Genomic DNA, 16,015 nt, shown 5'->3' on the forward strand with positions numbered 1-16,015 from the left:
GCCTTGATATTTTGACTTTCTTTTATTTAATGTCTCTCTGGTCCGAATGTCTGATAACGCCAGCGGTGTAGTCGATGTGTCTTTCTGGCTACTTGTCGCCACGTGTTTGCGGCCGTGCAAGCTGCCCTGTCAAGTAACAGGGATGAGGACAACCAGGCAAAAAGTTGAGGTGTCTGACTGCAGTGTTCCGTTCTTTCTCTTACGGCTTCGGTTTTAGAGTTTATCGGTACCTGTTGCCTCTTTCTCCTCTGCTGGAAAGATGGCTCATTAGATGCTTTAAAACCTGAGTGTTTTCTCTGCCTGCCAGCGTCTGCCGCCCCTCTGTCACTGCTTTCCTGCTCTATCCGTTTGCTCACAGATCATGTTGAACTCCCTGCACAAGTATGAGCCAAGGATTCATATAGTGCGAGTGGGTGGCCCACAGCGGATGATCACCAGCCATTCCTTCCCAGAGACCCAGTTTATAGCCGTGACGGCCTACCAGAACGAGGAGGTATGCACAGCAGGGAGGAAAGGATGCAAGTACCAGGAGGTTTCAAGTGGCGAAGTGCATGTTACAGAGCGAAATAATGGATCTCGTTTCACGTTTTTCAGTTCTTTCTGTGCTTTGTTTGAGGCTAAACGTAAGAAATGAAATTAATATACGTAAAAGCCCTATGAATGTATAATAGCACAAAGTTCTGATCGCGGCTTGTCTCAATATGTACCGCAAACTCATTGCAGGAGAGTAATTCTTAAAAGATTCTGTGGGGCAAACAAGTATGGTAAGAAACACAGTTGTCATTTTCAGCTACACAGTGAAGTAGCTGGACGTGCCATTTTCAAAACTGCTCTTTCTCTGTTAGCCAAAATGCACGTCCACGTTTAATGAATCTGTAAATAGCCAATGTTTTTGAGGTTTTTTTGATGCCTGTTCTGCTCTGGCTTGAAATGTGAAGCTTTTTATCACTCTCTAGTACACTACCTTTCTTAGCTGTTTCCTTAGCTGATCAATAAACCCAGGCAATTCAGTCTCTTAGAATTTGGCAGAGGGACTAGTTCCTAGCCCTCTGCTAATACTTCAGACCTTAGGGGCTGTTTGTTTGATGTCCATAGGTTGGTATTACGGGCCTAATCTTATTTCTTCAAAAATCTGTGGTTTCACTAACTTCAGTGGATAGTTCCAATTCAAATCCTACTGTCTGTGTGATAATGAATGGTGATACTTGCAAATAAAGATATTTGTTGTTGTTTTTAGATCACAGCTTTAAAAATTAAATACAATCCGTTTGCAAAGGCATTTCTTGATGCAAAAGAAAGGTGAGAGCTCTTAACTCAATTCTAAAGTGTGGATTTTTAACATAGATTTGTAAAAGCATATTCTTAACTAACACAACACGGTTTCTTTTATAGAAGCGATCACAAAGACATGATGGAGGAAGTGGGAGACAACCAGCAGTCTGGCTATTCGCAGCGTACGTTTCCTTTCATTCTGCATCATGAACATAACTTTGATTTCCTCCATCTCATCTGTTAAGTTAAGCAAAACTTCGAGAGCGGTGTTTGCTGGCTGGCTTGTGAGTTCATAGGGAGAATAATATTACCAATCCTTATGGTTGCGGTTCATGCAGGTTTATATATAAACAGAATGTATAAACATTATGATCTGTGTGTGTGGCTAAGACTTCTGTATTACATTCAAAATCCTTTAATAGGCTCTTGCAGTTACCTTCATGTCCAAAAAGACAGCTGCCTTTGTATACAAGGACAGCGATATTCATATGGATACGGAGGCAAAAGTTTATTTCAAAATACAGTAGAAAATTATTGAAATGGTACTTATGTTTTAAGTACTTTAAGAAAATTAGGGGCTCTTGTGTAAAAAGTTTTTTCAGATGAAGAAAAAGCATTAGTGTTCTAATGATTTCTGTTTTAACAGATTATTGCCAGAAAATGTCTGCAGCCTATAAAGGGGGGAAGTTGAGTTGCAGTAGGAATTATTTTGTTTCTGTGAAAATACTTAATTTTTAAGAGTTCTTCTTAGCAGTCTAAGAAACTTGAGAGCTTAGCTATAGATTGAGACCCCCAAAGAGCAATTTGAACACTAACAATTACTGAGCACGCACTACCTACGTAAGAGAGGGCTTAACCATTTCAGTGTTTCCTTACTGTGATTGTAATTAAATGGTAACTTAAACGTTAGCTTGACACGGGGCTTTTTCTAAGCTGTTGTCTAATTTTCCTTCATAAGATCATTTAAGAAAGTTGTAAAGATTCAGAATTTTCAGCCATGTTGAAACTCTGTTTCCTTTCCTGGGTGTGCATTTCCTCGCTGACTGATTATTTATCTCGTTGCTCTGTGATTCTTTCCCTGCCTGGCTGCATTACGTACCCATCTTACAAACCTCTTGTTCCCCACAGTAGGTAGTTGGCTTATTCCTGGGTCTGGGACTCTGTGCCCACCTGCCAATCCTCACCCTCAGTTTGGAGCCCCCCTGTCGCTCTCCCCTGCTCACAGCTGTGAAAGGTACTCATCGCTGAGGAACCACCGTCCTGCCCCCTACCCCAACCCCTACACCCATAGAAACAACTCGCCAAGTAAGTCTGACGCTGCAGCTCTCTAAAAAGATGGGAAATGAGCCGAGGGATGCGAGCTTTGAGCGGTGGGCGTCTCGAGCGATGCCGCAGAAATTGAGGTCGCTATCTAGCTCAGTTTTTGCAGAGGGCTTGGGGCCAGCATTGCAAAGAAATAGGGATGATGAGTATGTGTCCCCAGCCTCTTTATGACGGAAAAACTGAAGGTGTGTAGAACTGTCTCCTCCTAATTGATTAGATTATATTGTGCTGGCTTTGCCTTGTGCTCTTAAATTCTTGTAACCAGTGAGATTAAACTTACTTTGACTTTTTTTAAGTTAAGTTTGAAAGTGAGGACTTTAATCATTAGTTATAGGTAATACAATGAAATGAAGAAGTATATGTCTGGTTCTGTTAGTGTCACTTGTTATTAACACATAATTGAGGGCCTGATTCTGTCAGTTTTACTTCAGTGCATTAAAGTTGTTCTCAATGAATGTGTCACAACTGGATACGCAGAAACAATATGGAGCGAGTAAATTGCAGAGCTATTTAAAAGTTGTGCTCAGAAATAGCCAAATAGCTTAAGGCTTAGTGCCTTAAGCCACAGGTACTTAAGGGAGAGGAGATAAAAAAAATCACTGTTAAAAATGCCCTCTTTTTTTTTTTTCTTGTCTGGCAAAGGCCTGTTAATGATTTTTGCCCTTCAGCCTGTATGGATATTGAAGGTTTCCATTTAAAAAAAACATTGAATATTTTGAATTGTGAAGCAATACGCAGGCTTCTAGATGCAGCCTGACCAATCTTGTATGTAGCTTTGTAGTTCATCTTAAAGTGGAAAACTAGCTTTCTGTGGACTTTTCTTGCATCTTGGAAATTTTATGCAAGTTTTGTGACTTGAAACAGAATAAAAGAACAAACCGCCTCTGGTGTTCCTGGTCCTCAGCAAGGAACCTCTTCTCCTTTCCTTAGCCAGCTGCCACAGGAACCTCTTTCTCGCTATAGAGGGCTGTATAGGATTCCCTGTATAGCTTCCTAGTGGAAGCTATACACAGCCTGTGCCGTGTTGGCCAGCCAGTTTTGGTCACAAGCTGAGTAGTTTAAGCCACACTCCTGATGGTGCCTAAGGCAGACTTCAGAGCCTGTGGTGGCATGCTCAGCTCAAAACTGGGATGTGTGATCCAGCGATATGCTTGTTATCCAGGGCTGCCAGACTGTTATTGCCAATGTAGATGACGAAGATAAAGAAGGTGCCCTGGAAAAGTGATTGGGATAGTGGAAGTAAGGAGCCTGCCTCTTCCCACTGACAGACTAAGGAAGCATGGGCTGAACTAGCAGCAGGTGGTTTGAAGACAGCTTTTTGGCCGTAGATCCTTCATAGAAATAAGACTTTGCAGTTGTAAGTTGAGTAAAACAACACCTCAGCAGGGGCAAGCCAGTGAGAGTGTAAGCTTGACACAACTGGTAGCTGACTTGATTTTTCTGCGTGTGTGTGAAGTCTGGCTTTTTGCAAGGCAGTAATGGGGAGGGTGGTTTAAAGCTATGCATTGCATTTGAATACAAGATTGTTATTTGGTCCGATTCTAGTGTGTTTAAGTGCTTGCTTGTTTTCTCAGCAGCCTATGCCGATAACTCCTCTGCCTGCCTTTCTATGCTGCAGTCCCATGACAACTGGTCTTCTCTAGGAGTTCCCACACACACGACGATGCTGCCCATGAGTCACAGCACTGGCACAGCTACCAGCTCCAGGTAGGAGTCCATCCCTCAGCAGCCCTCAAATCACTATACTGATACTTTCTAGGAAGAGAAGGCTGAAAAAGGAGGTAGAGAGTCACCAGCAAACTAGAAATCCTTATGGCCATGCGTGACTCATTGGCCATCTGGGAGGGCAGGGGGTGGGGGGCACACTGAGAAGGGCTATTTACAGGGAAAAGATTGAAGAAACAGATAAAAACTATTTTTTCTAATGTTTTGGAAATGTAGATACTTGTGACAGCAATATTTGGTAGATGAAGGATTGTAAATCACTTAGACAAACGTCCATTGAATTTGAGGATGCTTTTTTAAGCTTCATCTCCACTTTGCTTTTAAGCAAAATGGTGTTTAAGAAGTTTTTTGATCGGTTTCATTTTAGCCAGCCACCGCTTTCCCATCCATCTCCACAAAGCCTTGTTCTGCTACAAACGTAGGGGCAGTGAACCATACTGTGGAGAAGGAGCAAGCGGTTGGGGCAGTAATTCTTTACTTGAGCGTTGCCACAGAAGTCAGCATAGCGTGGAATAATACACTTGGTGGAAACCTTTGCCATTTTGTGATGATATAAATGTATCTTTTCTCCTCTTCGTACTTTTTATCTTAATTAAACTTTTGGATCCTTTAGCAGAGATTTAGCTTACAGTCAGTCTCTTGGAGCTAAATTTGCAAATTCAAAGAAATGCAGATAAGGTGGTAAAATATTTGTTATTAACCACAGAGGGCTGAGGTTTGGGCATCTTTCTTGGCAATTCAGATCTACCACTCTGTGGAAAGCATTTTTATTTGAATCATGCACATAGTACATACTCTGATTAATAGCTAAGTGTCTACTACCAGTGTAAAATAACTGTATTACTGAATCTAAGTTTAGTCCTGAACATATGTTAACGAAGTAAACAGGTCCTCCTCGCACTTCTTTCCATGTCTGGCCCCCAGGATACATATTTGGAAAGTTGCAAAGTCCACTGAGTATCAGTTGCTGCACTAAGAGTTGTCCAGTAGATAAAACCAGTAGAACTGGAACTGTGGGACCTGAAGGAAGGCATTTCTGCCATCCCTTTTGTCTAAGCCCCTATTTGTAAAGCAAGAATAATACTTACCTCTTTTGCTAAACTGCTTGGGATTGATAGGTAGAAAGCACTGTGTAGTATTACACAGCAGGACTGAACTTTCTCTCGTAGTGTTTCTCTTGAATCAGCTTGTTTCTTTTAATTCATCTGCATGTTTACACATGTGTAGATACATAACCAGAGGAGAGAGAATGGAGGCTGTAGTGTCCTGACAAGGCTTTTCTTCCTTTTAAGCAGCCCTTTCTGTAGTATCCGTGCAATCTGCAGCCATCAATCTAGTTCCTCCCCTTCTAACATGAGGTGTCGAACAAGGTCCTAGGAGGGCTGAATTGCTGTCTGGAGGCATCTGTCCCTCTCTGACTACAGAGGCACTCAAGGGGGGTTAGGGCTTTGACAGACTCATGGCAATGGATTCAAACCTGTCTGGGGCCAACAGCTGCTGTGTCCAGCCACCTCCATCATGTGGCTTTCCCCTGAGGAAAGGGTATGGCATGGCTCAGGAAGCAGCTCTCAAACCTCTGCATTTTTCAGGCCAGCCTGTTCACTCCTCAGCTTTGCTTAAAATTTGCTAGCATACGCAGTGCTGGACCTGCTGTTGGGAAAACAGGGAGGTTAGATTTATTGGTGGGGTGCCATGAACACGACCTCCTGCCTGGGAGTCCTTCCTACCTTCCTAGCAGTGGCTGGGAGCTAAATTCACTGTCTCCAGCAAATGAACACAGCTTGGGAGCTGTGTTGTGACCCAAGCAACTGCCAGCAGGCACTAGAGTCACTAATAACCTGTTTTATTTACCACTTTCCCTCTTTCAGTCAGTATCCTAACTTATGGTCTGTGAGCAACAGCACCATCACACCGGTGTCTCAGTCAAGCGGGATGTCCAACGGCCTGAGCTCCCAGTTTTTACGTGGCTCTCCAGCGCACTACACTGCCCTTCCGCACCCGGTCACTGCCGCCTCCTCCGCCTCCCCCCTGTATGACGGCGGGGGACCCACGGACCTGCCCGACAGCCAGTACGATGCCTCCGCACATGCCAGGCTAGCATCCACGTGGACGCCAGTCACCCCCCCTTCCATGTAAACCCAGACCTTTTCCTGTAAGACAGACTCTTTAGCTACTGAATTACTTTAAATGCTTAATCCTCAAGGAAGAGAACAAGGAGACATGAAGTAAATTACAAAGCATCTGCACTGCTTTGCATAGAGCATCTACATTATACCTCTTATAGTGAACAGTGCATCATTGACTTCATGTAGAGTTTACAAACCTGGTGAGCGTGCAATTCTGAGAGCAGATTCACTGCTTTTAATCTCTTTCTTTTTTTTTTCCTGAAGTTTGATAGACCTAAGTTTTAAGATTTCTACTTAGATTCCAAATTTCTCAGTGTCCTGATATATTTGGACCTGAAGTTTGGCATCATTCTTGACTAAGTTACTCCTAACTGTTTTTCAGTTAATTTTTTTAATGGCAAACTTAGCTATAGTCATGAGAAGACTTTTATTAACCGTCTAGTTAGAAGCATTCTGAAATATGCACAAATGTAGCTGAGGAGTGAAGTTTTTGGAAAATCATGTGCACTAACACGTATTTGCCTCACAAATACGTTGTGTTCTTAACTATATGCTTATTTCCTTGCTGCTGAATTAATGTTGAGACAATCTGCAAGAACTATATTCTTCCTAATAAATGCAGTATTAATGTTTGGTCTAAATTGTTTTACCCAAAAGACTCCTTTTAGAGATAAGTTTTGCTGTTTGATCATATGGATTTCAAATACCTGTCAGCTTAGCTAAACATCTAATTTCAAACAGCCAGTGTCTAATAGGGAGCCCTATCCAAAACCTTTTTGAGCCATTGAAAAAACATCACTGGGGTTTTTTTATGCTCTCTGGCTCAGGCCTTAAGGGAGGGAATTCAACACCTGGAGAATCATTCTAATTTATTTTATTTCAATATTGTACTCTGTTGATCTATATTTATTATTTGGTAAGTTACAACTTTGTTTTCTACATGTTAAGATATGTAAATAATCCCTCAACCTATGGTGTACTCTTCTAAGACAATCATACGTGGGATATGTCACCCAATGGCACATTGAACAGCATGGATGTAAGTAGTTAACTTATTGTAAGAGGGAAAGCTCCAGTTACCATAACTTGGGGAAGAAGTGCAGATATACTAAGCTTTAAAATACACTGGCTGCTTGACTTTCTGGAAAGATCAGGCCTTGATAAAGTACTTCCTCAGGACTGATATTATAAGTAATACGATCTAAATTTCTAATGCAGGCTAACCCAAAGTATTGGTTCAAAGTGTGCCCTTGGACATGTCTTTTTCCCACTGACTCTGGCAAGTACGTATCCTGAGGAAAGTGAATTGTTTTGCATAAGCCATAATAAATAACTGTTATAATGAAGTGCCTAATATAGTGAAGCGAGAGTCTGTATCAGGGAATTCCTTAAATAACACATTGATGTGTGCTCGTGTCCTACAGTGGCAGCTTTAAGATGAAAAAGCAAGTGTTTGCTACCATTTTGGTCTCTTTGGCACCCTATGGGCAGGTCCCTGCACCTAGAAAGACTTTGGCAGGGCTTTCTCCCTGCAGAAGGATTTGCGTGCAACTGCAGGCTGTGGTCTCCCAGAGGTACTCCAGCAGGAGACAGCACCAGAAGAAGGTGGCTGCACGACCGTGTTCTCTGTCAATATGTAAATATTGATCTAAGTGCTCCTATTTTATTGTGAAGGTAAATTGTGTAAATGATGTAAGTGCATTATTATTTAGACTATTTTGTAGAAATTAGCAACATTTCATTGTGAGGTTTTTACTTGTATTTCGGAAGTATAATTTAAATTGGAAAAAAAAGAGTAAAGATTCTTAAATAAACTCAATGCTTAATTTTCAGTTTGTGGGGAGCGGTGGGAAAGATGAAACAAATGCACCTCAGACATATTGAACCTACAGTATGTTGACCTTCCACGGAGGTTTCACAAATAGTTCCTGCTGCACAGCAGCCTCCAGCCGTGGGCAAAGAGTCAAGAGTTCTTCATAACCAAATTAATGATTATTTAGTCATGAAGAACTTAAAGATCTCTTAAGATGCTACATTCTCCTCATCTGCTTCTCCCCCCTCCCCCCCTGCCCCACCCTTTTTGTAAATCCTTGACTGCTGGTCAGAGGTGGTAGCTGCAACTGGTGTTGGGTGAAAGCTCTTTTCCCACAGTGACCAATTTGTAGGCTAAATGCTGGAGCTGGATGCAAGCCTGGCAGCTGCTGTGTTCTACCTTGATAACCAGATTTTTCAAGTGTGTTTCTGAACAAACACACACCGCCACCACCCCCTCCAGTAATACAGGCAAATGCCTAACTGCTGCCTGGTATACTCGGCTACTGAAAGAGTCGATGGTGTAGGCTGATCTAGCAGTACAGTGACTGTGCATGTAGCTGAGCATGCAAATGTCACTTCTGAGACCTGACACGGTCAGTGGGGGAGCCCAGCTCATGTCGTGGAGGAGCCAGCTTTATCCTTTGCCCCGGAGCTATGCCCTCAAAGCAGACATGTCGGGGGAAGAGCATGATCAGTCTGCCATGCAGTGAAAGGGAAAGGGACCTGTAAAGTGTGAGAGACGTGCTAGGTCCAGGGCTGCAAGACGTCCCTTTGCATGGCCCCTGGCAGGCAGCCCACTGTGGAGCTGTCTATGCTCCAGAGGCTTGCGTGGAGGACAGCCCACAACTGCTGCTCAGCACAGAGGTCAGCGGTTTCTCAGGTTTTTGCAGGGCTTGTACTGAAGAAACAATTGCCATGTCCATGTGGACAAAAACAGTTTCGCCACCTGTTGATTTAGCTGGGGTTTGCTGAACTAACCTGCCTGCAGCTAGGGCCTTCTGGCTGTGAAGTGGAGGAGCCCTGTCCCCATTTCCTGCTGTAGCCTGATGCATTGCATGGCCTTGGAGGCCTCCGTGACACTTTTGATGTGCACTTAAAGCCGGCAGGAACTTTCCGATGCCTGGAAAACCATGTGATGCTAACCTGGGAGCTGAAATCTGGGTTCTGAAAGAGTTCAGTTCTTAGTGTGAGAGAACCGTTCTGCCTGGTGAGCAACCTTGGCAATGTCACACAGGTAACTTCTCTGCTGGTCAATGCTTGCACACTTGTTTTAGGTCTTGAGTCAAAAGCAGATTGCCATTAAAATAAACTAATTACCGTTAAAAGATTTCTGAGCCTGAAGAATAAGAAAACACACATACGCACCCACACAAGGCCTTCATAGATGCAGCATTGTACATCTTCAGGCAGCTCAATGCTGGTATCAGATGGATCTTACCTAATTGGCTTTTTTGGTGTGGGTTTTTTTTTCTCTCCCATCCTTTCAAAATAAAGAAACCGAAACCTTTCATGCCATTGAATGCAAGTTGCACGCTGCTTTAAAGCAGACTGAGCATTTCAACATCTATCTTTTCACACCTGCTCTGCCACCATCTTCTTCCTGAACTGTGCTTTTTCTCTTACTGGGTTCATGTGGCCAAGCAGCCATCAAAGGCACCTCAGACTCACCTTACAAATACCGTTGGGGTTGTAGTTGCTGGAGGAGCTTGGCCATCAGACCCAGACGACTCTACAAATACTCAAGCTGAATTCTGTGTGACTCATCTGGAGTCTGCTTTTCTCACCCATGGGCTCATGACAGCAGCACCGTGCTGTGCTCCCACCCCGGCCGCCTACCGGTGCACCCCTGGGGCTGATGGCGGAGGCGAGGTGGAGGCACAAACATACCTGACATTTCCAAATGCTGAGGAAGGCTTGTGTGAGATGGCTCACTTCGGCTGGCCCACCAGCGAGTGGGGCTCTGCGGTTTCCCTGCACCAGCTCCACCGCGGCTCTTCGCTGCTCCTGTCACCGTGCCGCATGCTAGACAAACACTGGGGCTAGAGATGACTGCGAGGCTGGGAGAGGTCTAAATGCTCAGGGACTAAGCCATCAGCAAATGATCAGGACTCTTAGGAAACCGATATTGTTTACTGTCTCAGCATGTTAATGCTTTTTTTCCTTTTTTTTTATTTTCCTTTGGGTAACGAATAGTTGCCGGTTGCAAAAAATCTATATAGACCCCTCAGCCCAATTGCACAGAGATGTCTTGCTCTGTCTGCAAAAGCCATGTGAATACTCAGTCCCACACAGGAGTAGAACATGAGACTGGGTATTCCCACACTTGTCTCCAGCCTGACTCTTCCCCATAGATGTCAATTAGATTTGCTAGGTAAGTGAGATAATGCACATTAAGGTACTGCATCACTGATGTCAATAGTCTGAGCAGTAAAAAGTAATTAAAAGTAACTAAAATAAAAAGTAAAAAAATTACTTTTTTTTACCTTAGGCAGGTGTAAGGAAGACAATAAGCAGAAACCCGTATGTTTTTTAAATCACGCACAGACCCATTCCAGTGGCTTAGATCTGCGGAGAAAATAATTTCTTCTTCAGGGAATCTGGCTTTAGCTGCTTTGGAAACTGAGATAAAGAAAACGAGGGAGCCAATCTGAGTGGTGCATGGTGCGGTTCCAGTATTTCTCATAGTGTCTAATAGCATCTTACAGATGCCTTTATTTCTGACATCAAAAATTCCTTGAGAAGATAAGAATAAACCCAAACCTAGGTTCTCCCCCTGCACACACCACTGTGATATCAAGGATCTGGACATTGCGGGCTTTAAAGCCCAAGGTTATATGACTGGCTAGAGCAGTTGCTTTTCTAAACAGAGAAGCCTCAGGGCTTCTCAGGGATCTCCTCCTGGAGCCACCAGTGCTTTTCCACTCACAAAATTTGTCCTTTTGTCCTTTGTATTCATCTGCACCCCTTGCTCTCCCAAGCTGACACTGCTAGTTTTTTTCCTGGGAACCACAGCAAAGCATCCATACACAGATGGAGTCTTTGTTAGCCCAAGTGTTGGCTTATGTTTACCATGTTTATCATGTTTATCATGTCTCAAGCGTGTCTACACTGCCGATAGGGGCAGGGTGGCTGCTGAAGCCCATTTCCAGCGATAGTTTCCCAGAGGTGGACGTTGGCTGGCTGCAGCCTTGAGTCAGTGTGGAGCAAACAGCAGTGCATTGAGGCTTACATATATTGCATATCCCCCTGTATGATTGCACAGCTCACTGCAATTCAAATTTCAAGCCAATCAAGGCTTTTCCCCCCCCTCTTTTTATGGATGGCACAGTTATAATAATCTTAATATACTTCTGGTGCTGCACTCCTGACGTGTTTCTGAGCCCTGTCTCCCAAGGCACCACCCAGGGTGGTGCTGCACGTATGTGACCAGAGGAGTGAATATCCTCCTATAGACAGCTCTCTGTACTTGTTGGGCAAGCAGCTTGCAGCTTTTTTCTTGCCCTTCCCTCTCCTCTCCCCATTTTGCTGCACTGCAAAAGTAGGTTACTGTTTCTTGATGCTAGTAAACTAATTAACTGCCTCAGTCAGTCCATCAATGCCAATAATTCCTTTGTGATATGCAATTACCAGATTCGTACCGCATAGAGTTGGAAGGTGCCTCCTGAATCCAGTTCCTTAATTATAGACAATCCCCTCACCGAGACCTTTTAGGAAGACACCAGGATTTGTCTCAAAACTGGTTGGTGAAATTTTGGAGAGGTTTTTCTGTGTGCCTGTGGCAAGTGGTGCTGCTTCTTTTGTTGGGAGACTGTTGCAGTCCCCTCGCTTCTCATTCCTTAGGAGCTATCTTTTAATTGCCAGCTGAAATTTATCTATAATCATCTTATGACTATCTGTTCTTGAGCCAAAACCTATTCCCAGCTTAGATAGTTCTTCTCCCTTGGTAGTGTTTAAGCTGATATGTATTATTAGGCAGTGATTGCTCTGCCTCTCTTTTGATAGGTTATAAAAACCCTCTCTTCTTCTCAGGTAGCTTTCCCTCTCCTGCTGGCCCTCTGTGCCTGTATGGCTCAATGAAAGGGGGAGCATGAGTACACATGCTATAATGCATGGGTTTGCAGAAGGGCCTATGCAATGGTGTGCTGCTTCCCTATTTGCACTGAAACTGGCCCTTTTGATACCTTTGAAAACCACATTTTCATTATCTAGAGTTACATCAGTGATTGACTGGTCATGGTGATCCAAGTCCTTCTTTAGCTATTTTTTTGCTGATGAACTCCCATTTTTGGCAGAAAGTAGTATTATTAGTCTCTTGACTATGACTTTGCCCTTGTCGCATTCAGCTTTATTCCACTTCCATTGCTCCCCAATTGTCCACTTTGCCCTGTGAGATACTTCATTCTGCTCTGCATTAGTGACATCTCTCAACCTTAGATCTCCAGCAGATTTTGTCAAGGATCTCTTCATTTTTGGACTAAGCCATTAATGGAAGTGCTAAACCAAGACTGGCCCGAGTCCTCTGCTAGCAGCCTTTCTCTAACCTGGCCCTTCCTTAATAGCTATGCCCTTAGTCTATAATTCACTTGCTAATCTCCATTTGTGATTTAGGAGAACGGTCTCAGCCCTGTGCGGATGGGGACAGTGGCTGCCCTGCTGGCAGCCCTGTCACCTGCGAGGGCCAGAGCTAGCAGAGAGAAATGGTGCTGGGGGAAGAGATGCATTTCTATAAGGCCCCCCCATAAAGCTCTGATGATTGTCCCTGACCCTGTCCGTGGCACGGGACGTTCAGAGGATTGGAAAGGAGCTGCGACATCTTAGTGCTTCAACTGAGGCCAGGTAACAATAAACCCACAGGCCATACCAGTTTCCATTTCCATCCCTCTCCTTCATTATCCTTTCTTTCAAAATTTGTAGCCAAGCCGTTTGTTCTGGAAGATGAACCTCCCAAAGTCTATTATGTGCGATTGCATCTCTGCAAGGCTTGGCCTTGCTCAGGCAGTTTCTTTCCCCCGCCTTGTAAAACACCCCCCCGACATCTGCTGTTTGCTAAATGTGCAACACCAGGCCTGAGCTGAAGAATAAATGTTTGCTGCTGGGTCGTGATTTCAAGTCCCCAAATTCTGAAAAAGAAATGATGTGTTTATTCCCCGAGCTCAAGTACACTCACCTGCTCGAGCTTCATTTGCATTTTAGAGGTGACCATTCCCAAGCCTCAGATCCCATTAGCTTTTCTGCCTTTGCCTCCACATTATACCTCCTCCTCCTCCTCACTGAGAACAGAAGCAGGCTAACGAACGCTTGTGAAAAGAAACCCTTTATTATCCTTAATTTCCATCCCGCTCTAATGGCACAGCAACCCCGCTTCTCTCTCTCTTCTCCCTGTGCACATGGGCTGTGGCCTTCTCTGGTCCTTACCCTTGGCAGAGGCTAAAGCAAGATGGAGTGTGTCAGGTTTGCAGCACTTGAACTCTCTGAATATTGTTGAGTGACTTCTTGGAGTGTCATTCAAGGCCCAAGATATGTAGGTCAGCATGGGGAGAGTTATGTGGTTTACACAGGCAACGTGGAAAAACCCACTCGCTGAACAGGGAAAAGCCTGGAGAAGCCTAACAGAACACTTGGAAAGGAAACCAGAACATTTAGCAGCTCATTAACAAGATCTGCCCATTTGTTCATATTTGTGATCTAGGATCCCTTACTGTGTATGCAGGGACTGCTGTGCAAGCTGGACAACTGGTGATCCACTAGGAAAGGTCTTACGGCCCTGCAGAAACTGGGCTGCATTAGACCCACGGAGCTGGCACACAAGCGGCACTGACTCACCTCATGGCTGGCCTGCCCCTGTGGGGAGGGGGGAGAGCAGGCAGGTGAAGCTAGTTTGGGTGGGCACAGGTGGGGCTTTTGGAGCAGGCGGAGCCAGCTGATTGTGTGGGAGGCTGATTCGCTAGTGGGGAAGAGAGGGAACTGCAGATGTATTTGGGATGTGCAGGATAACGGTGAGTCTGTCCTCTATCTCAGGAGCAGCCAGCCTGGGGTTTGCAGGTAGGAGTGGAGGGACTCCTGGGCTGGGGTTATGCTATGGGACTGATGGTGCTGGGAGGAATGAGCTGCTGTGAGATGGTGAGATCTTTTTCACTATGTCCTCCTGGGGTAGGGCTGCTGCTTGGCCATACTCTTGTGGTGGGATGGCCAGGGGAGCCTGCAGCTTGGTCCTGGGGGTTGCCTTGTGGCTCAACCTCCAGGGGGGCATCTTGCCACAGTGCGTGTGGTCTTGGGGCTCAGTAATGTACTTAACTAATGATTGTTTCTGCCAAGAAGCTTGTGGTCTGGAAAGGCAAAGGCCTTCGTGAGCCTTGCTGCAGGCATCTCTTGCTTCTGGGGTAGAGAAAATGCTTACTCTTCTGCCTTTCCTGGTAACAGGGAGGCAGCGGTGAGGCTGGCTGCTGCTTGACCTGCCTGTGCTGGGGAGGAAGGGGCATCCCCAGTGAAGGGGAACTGGCTGGTAGTTGGGACCTGGAGGCCTTGTCCACCTTCAAAAGTATAAGCTTGTCTCAGTGTCAGAAAAATCTGATGACCCCTAGAAGAGGGGGTTTCTCTAAAAGAAGCTGAAGTGGGCTGGTAGCTTGTCTTAGCTTTGGCTTGACTTAATGAATTTAATGTTATTTTAGATTTAAGGTGGCTGCCATTAGTTACCCTGTGCAATCATTGGCACTATTTTGCAAAAGGTTTTGGCTTGTTGAGTTGGGTTCTGGGCACTGTGCTGAACGTGTGCAACTTAATTCTTCATGTGTTTTGCCATCCTTCATCTTAATGCAACATTAGTAATAGTAATTGTGAAACTTTAATCATTCTGAGAACTTCCCACATGAAAACTTCTGTTTCAATACACTAGAAGTGGTGTCCCCTGCTGTGTTCTCTGCCTGAATTTATGCCCAAAGGCGTAAGGTCTATGCGAGATGCGATTGTAATACTTGTAACCCAGGATAGCTATGTGTTCTGGTTGCCCCTCTCTTACTAATATATGGATGGTTCATATGAGTTTCCATCATCTGCCACTTCTTTGCCCAGATATGCGTTGACAATGGTGGGTGGGAGGGAAAAGACAGAAATTTCCACTCGCCCCAGCAGTAGGATTTTGCATTTCCTGTAGTTACTTTATGTCTCTACAAAATGAAATGCAGTCTTACTATCGGGGCGAGTGGAAACTTCTGGCTTCTTCCTGTTCCTTTGGTTCGGACACATGCAAACTCTCAAAAAACCCAACCAAAAAAGCACTACAAAATAGACATGGGCTGGATGCACACTTTTCTTATGCCCTTGGCAGCCAGAGAATCTGTCACCTTTTGGTGGTCCTTCAGCTGCTGTGCAGCTGCTGCCAGGATCCTTGCAGGGCTGGAGCTTGGGGATCTGTGCAGGGGAAGAGGGAAATCCAGGCTTAGGGTGAGACATGTAGGTGGAAGGGGAGCACTCAGTCAGGAAACTTGAGAAAATGAGTCCTGTAGCTTTTTAACATCTCTTATTTACAGAAACTTTCTTATCTCTCTGAGTGGATTATTTGTAGTGAGTATAGTGATCTCTTCTACAGTGCATAAAGAGCATTGACACAGTGTCACTGGGGTTTTCATGGTGCAGATGTTAACGTAGAATTAATAAGAGCGTGACTACCCTAAGCTAGGGTTATTTTTTAGCGCACTAAAAATACCCAGCAACTGGATGCTAACTCGAATATAAGGCTAGTGACACCTTCCATTCCA

General features: G+C 44.6%; 1 protein-coding gene across 1 annotated transcript; it reads left to right on the forward strand.

Moving 5' to 3' along the window:
- Positions 1 to 46: 46 nt before the first annotated feature.
- On the forward strand, positions 47 to 8,257 carry T (T, brachyury homolog (mouse)). Its single transcript, XM_009329261.1, has 7 exons — positions 47 to 133; positions 359 to 493; positions 1,238 to 1,299; positions 1,393 to 1,454; positions 2,401 to 2,577; positions 4,170 to 4,302; positions 6,189 to 8,257. Exons 1-7 carry the CDS (start codon positions 47 to 49, stop codon positions 6,454 to 6,456), a joined length of 924 nt encoding a protein of 307 aa, XP_009327536.1. The 3' UTR covers positions 6,457 to 8,257.
- The last annotated feature ends 7,758 nt before the right edge of the window (positions 8,258 to 16,015 follow it).

The sequence above is a fragment of the Pygoscelis adeliae genome, unplaced genomic scaffold (assembly GCF_000699105.1).
Source record: "Pygoscelis adeliae isolate BGI_AS28 unplaced genomic scaffold, ASM69910v1 Scaffold77, whole genome shotgun sequence".
Classification (NCBI taxonomy): Eukaryota; Metazoa; Chordata; class Aves; order Sphenisciformes; family Spheniscidae; genus Pygoscelis; species Pygoscelis adeliae.

What these genes read in the sequence shown, in the direction of transcription:
- T (XM_009329261.1), top strand. Translation starts at nt 47, where the DNA reads ATGTCTGATAACGCCAGCGGTGTAGTCGATGTGTCTTTCTGGCTACTT. An exon ending in TTTCTTGATGCAAAAGAAAG is followed by an intron (nt 1,300 to 1,392) that starts GTGAGAGCTCTT and finishes TTTCTTTTATAG; the next exon opens with AAGCGATCACAAAGACATGA. An exon ending in GCAGTCTGGCTATTCGCAGC is followed by an intron (nt 1,455 to 2,400) that starts GTACGTTTCCTT and finishes TGTTCCCCACAG; the next exon opens with TAGGTAGTTGGCTTATTCCT.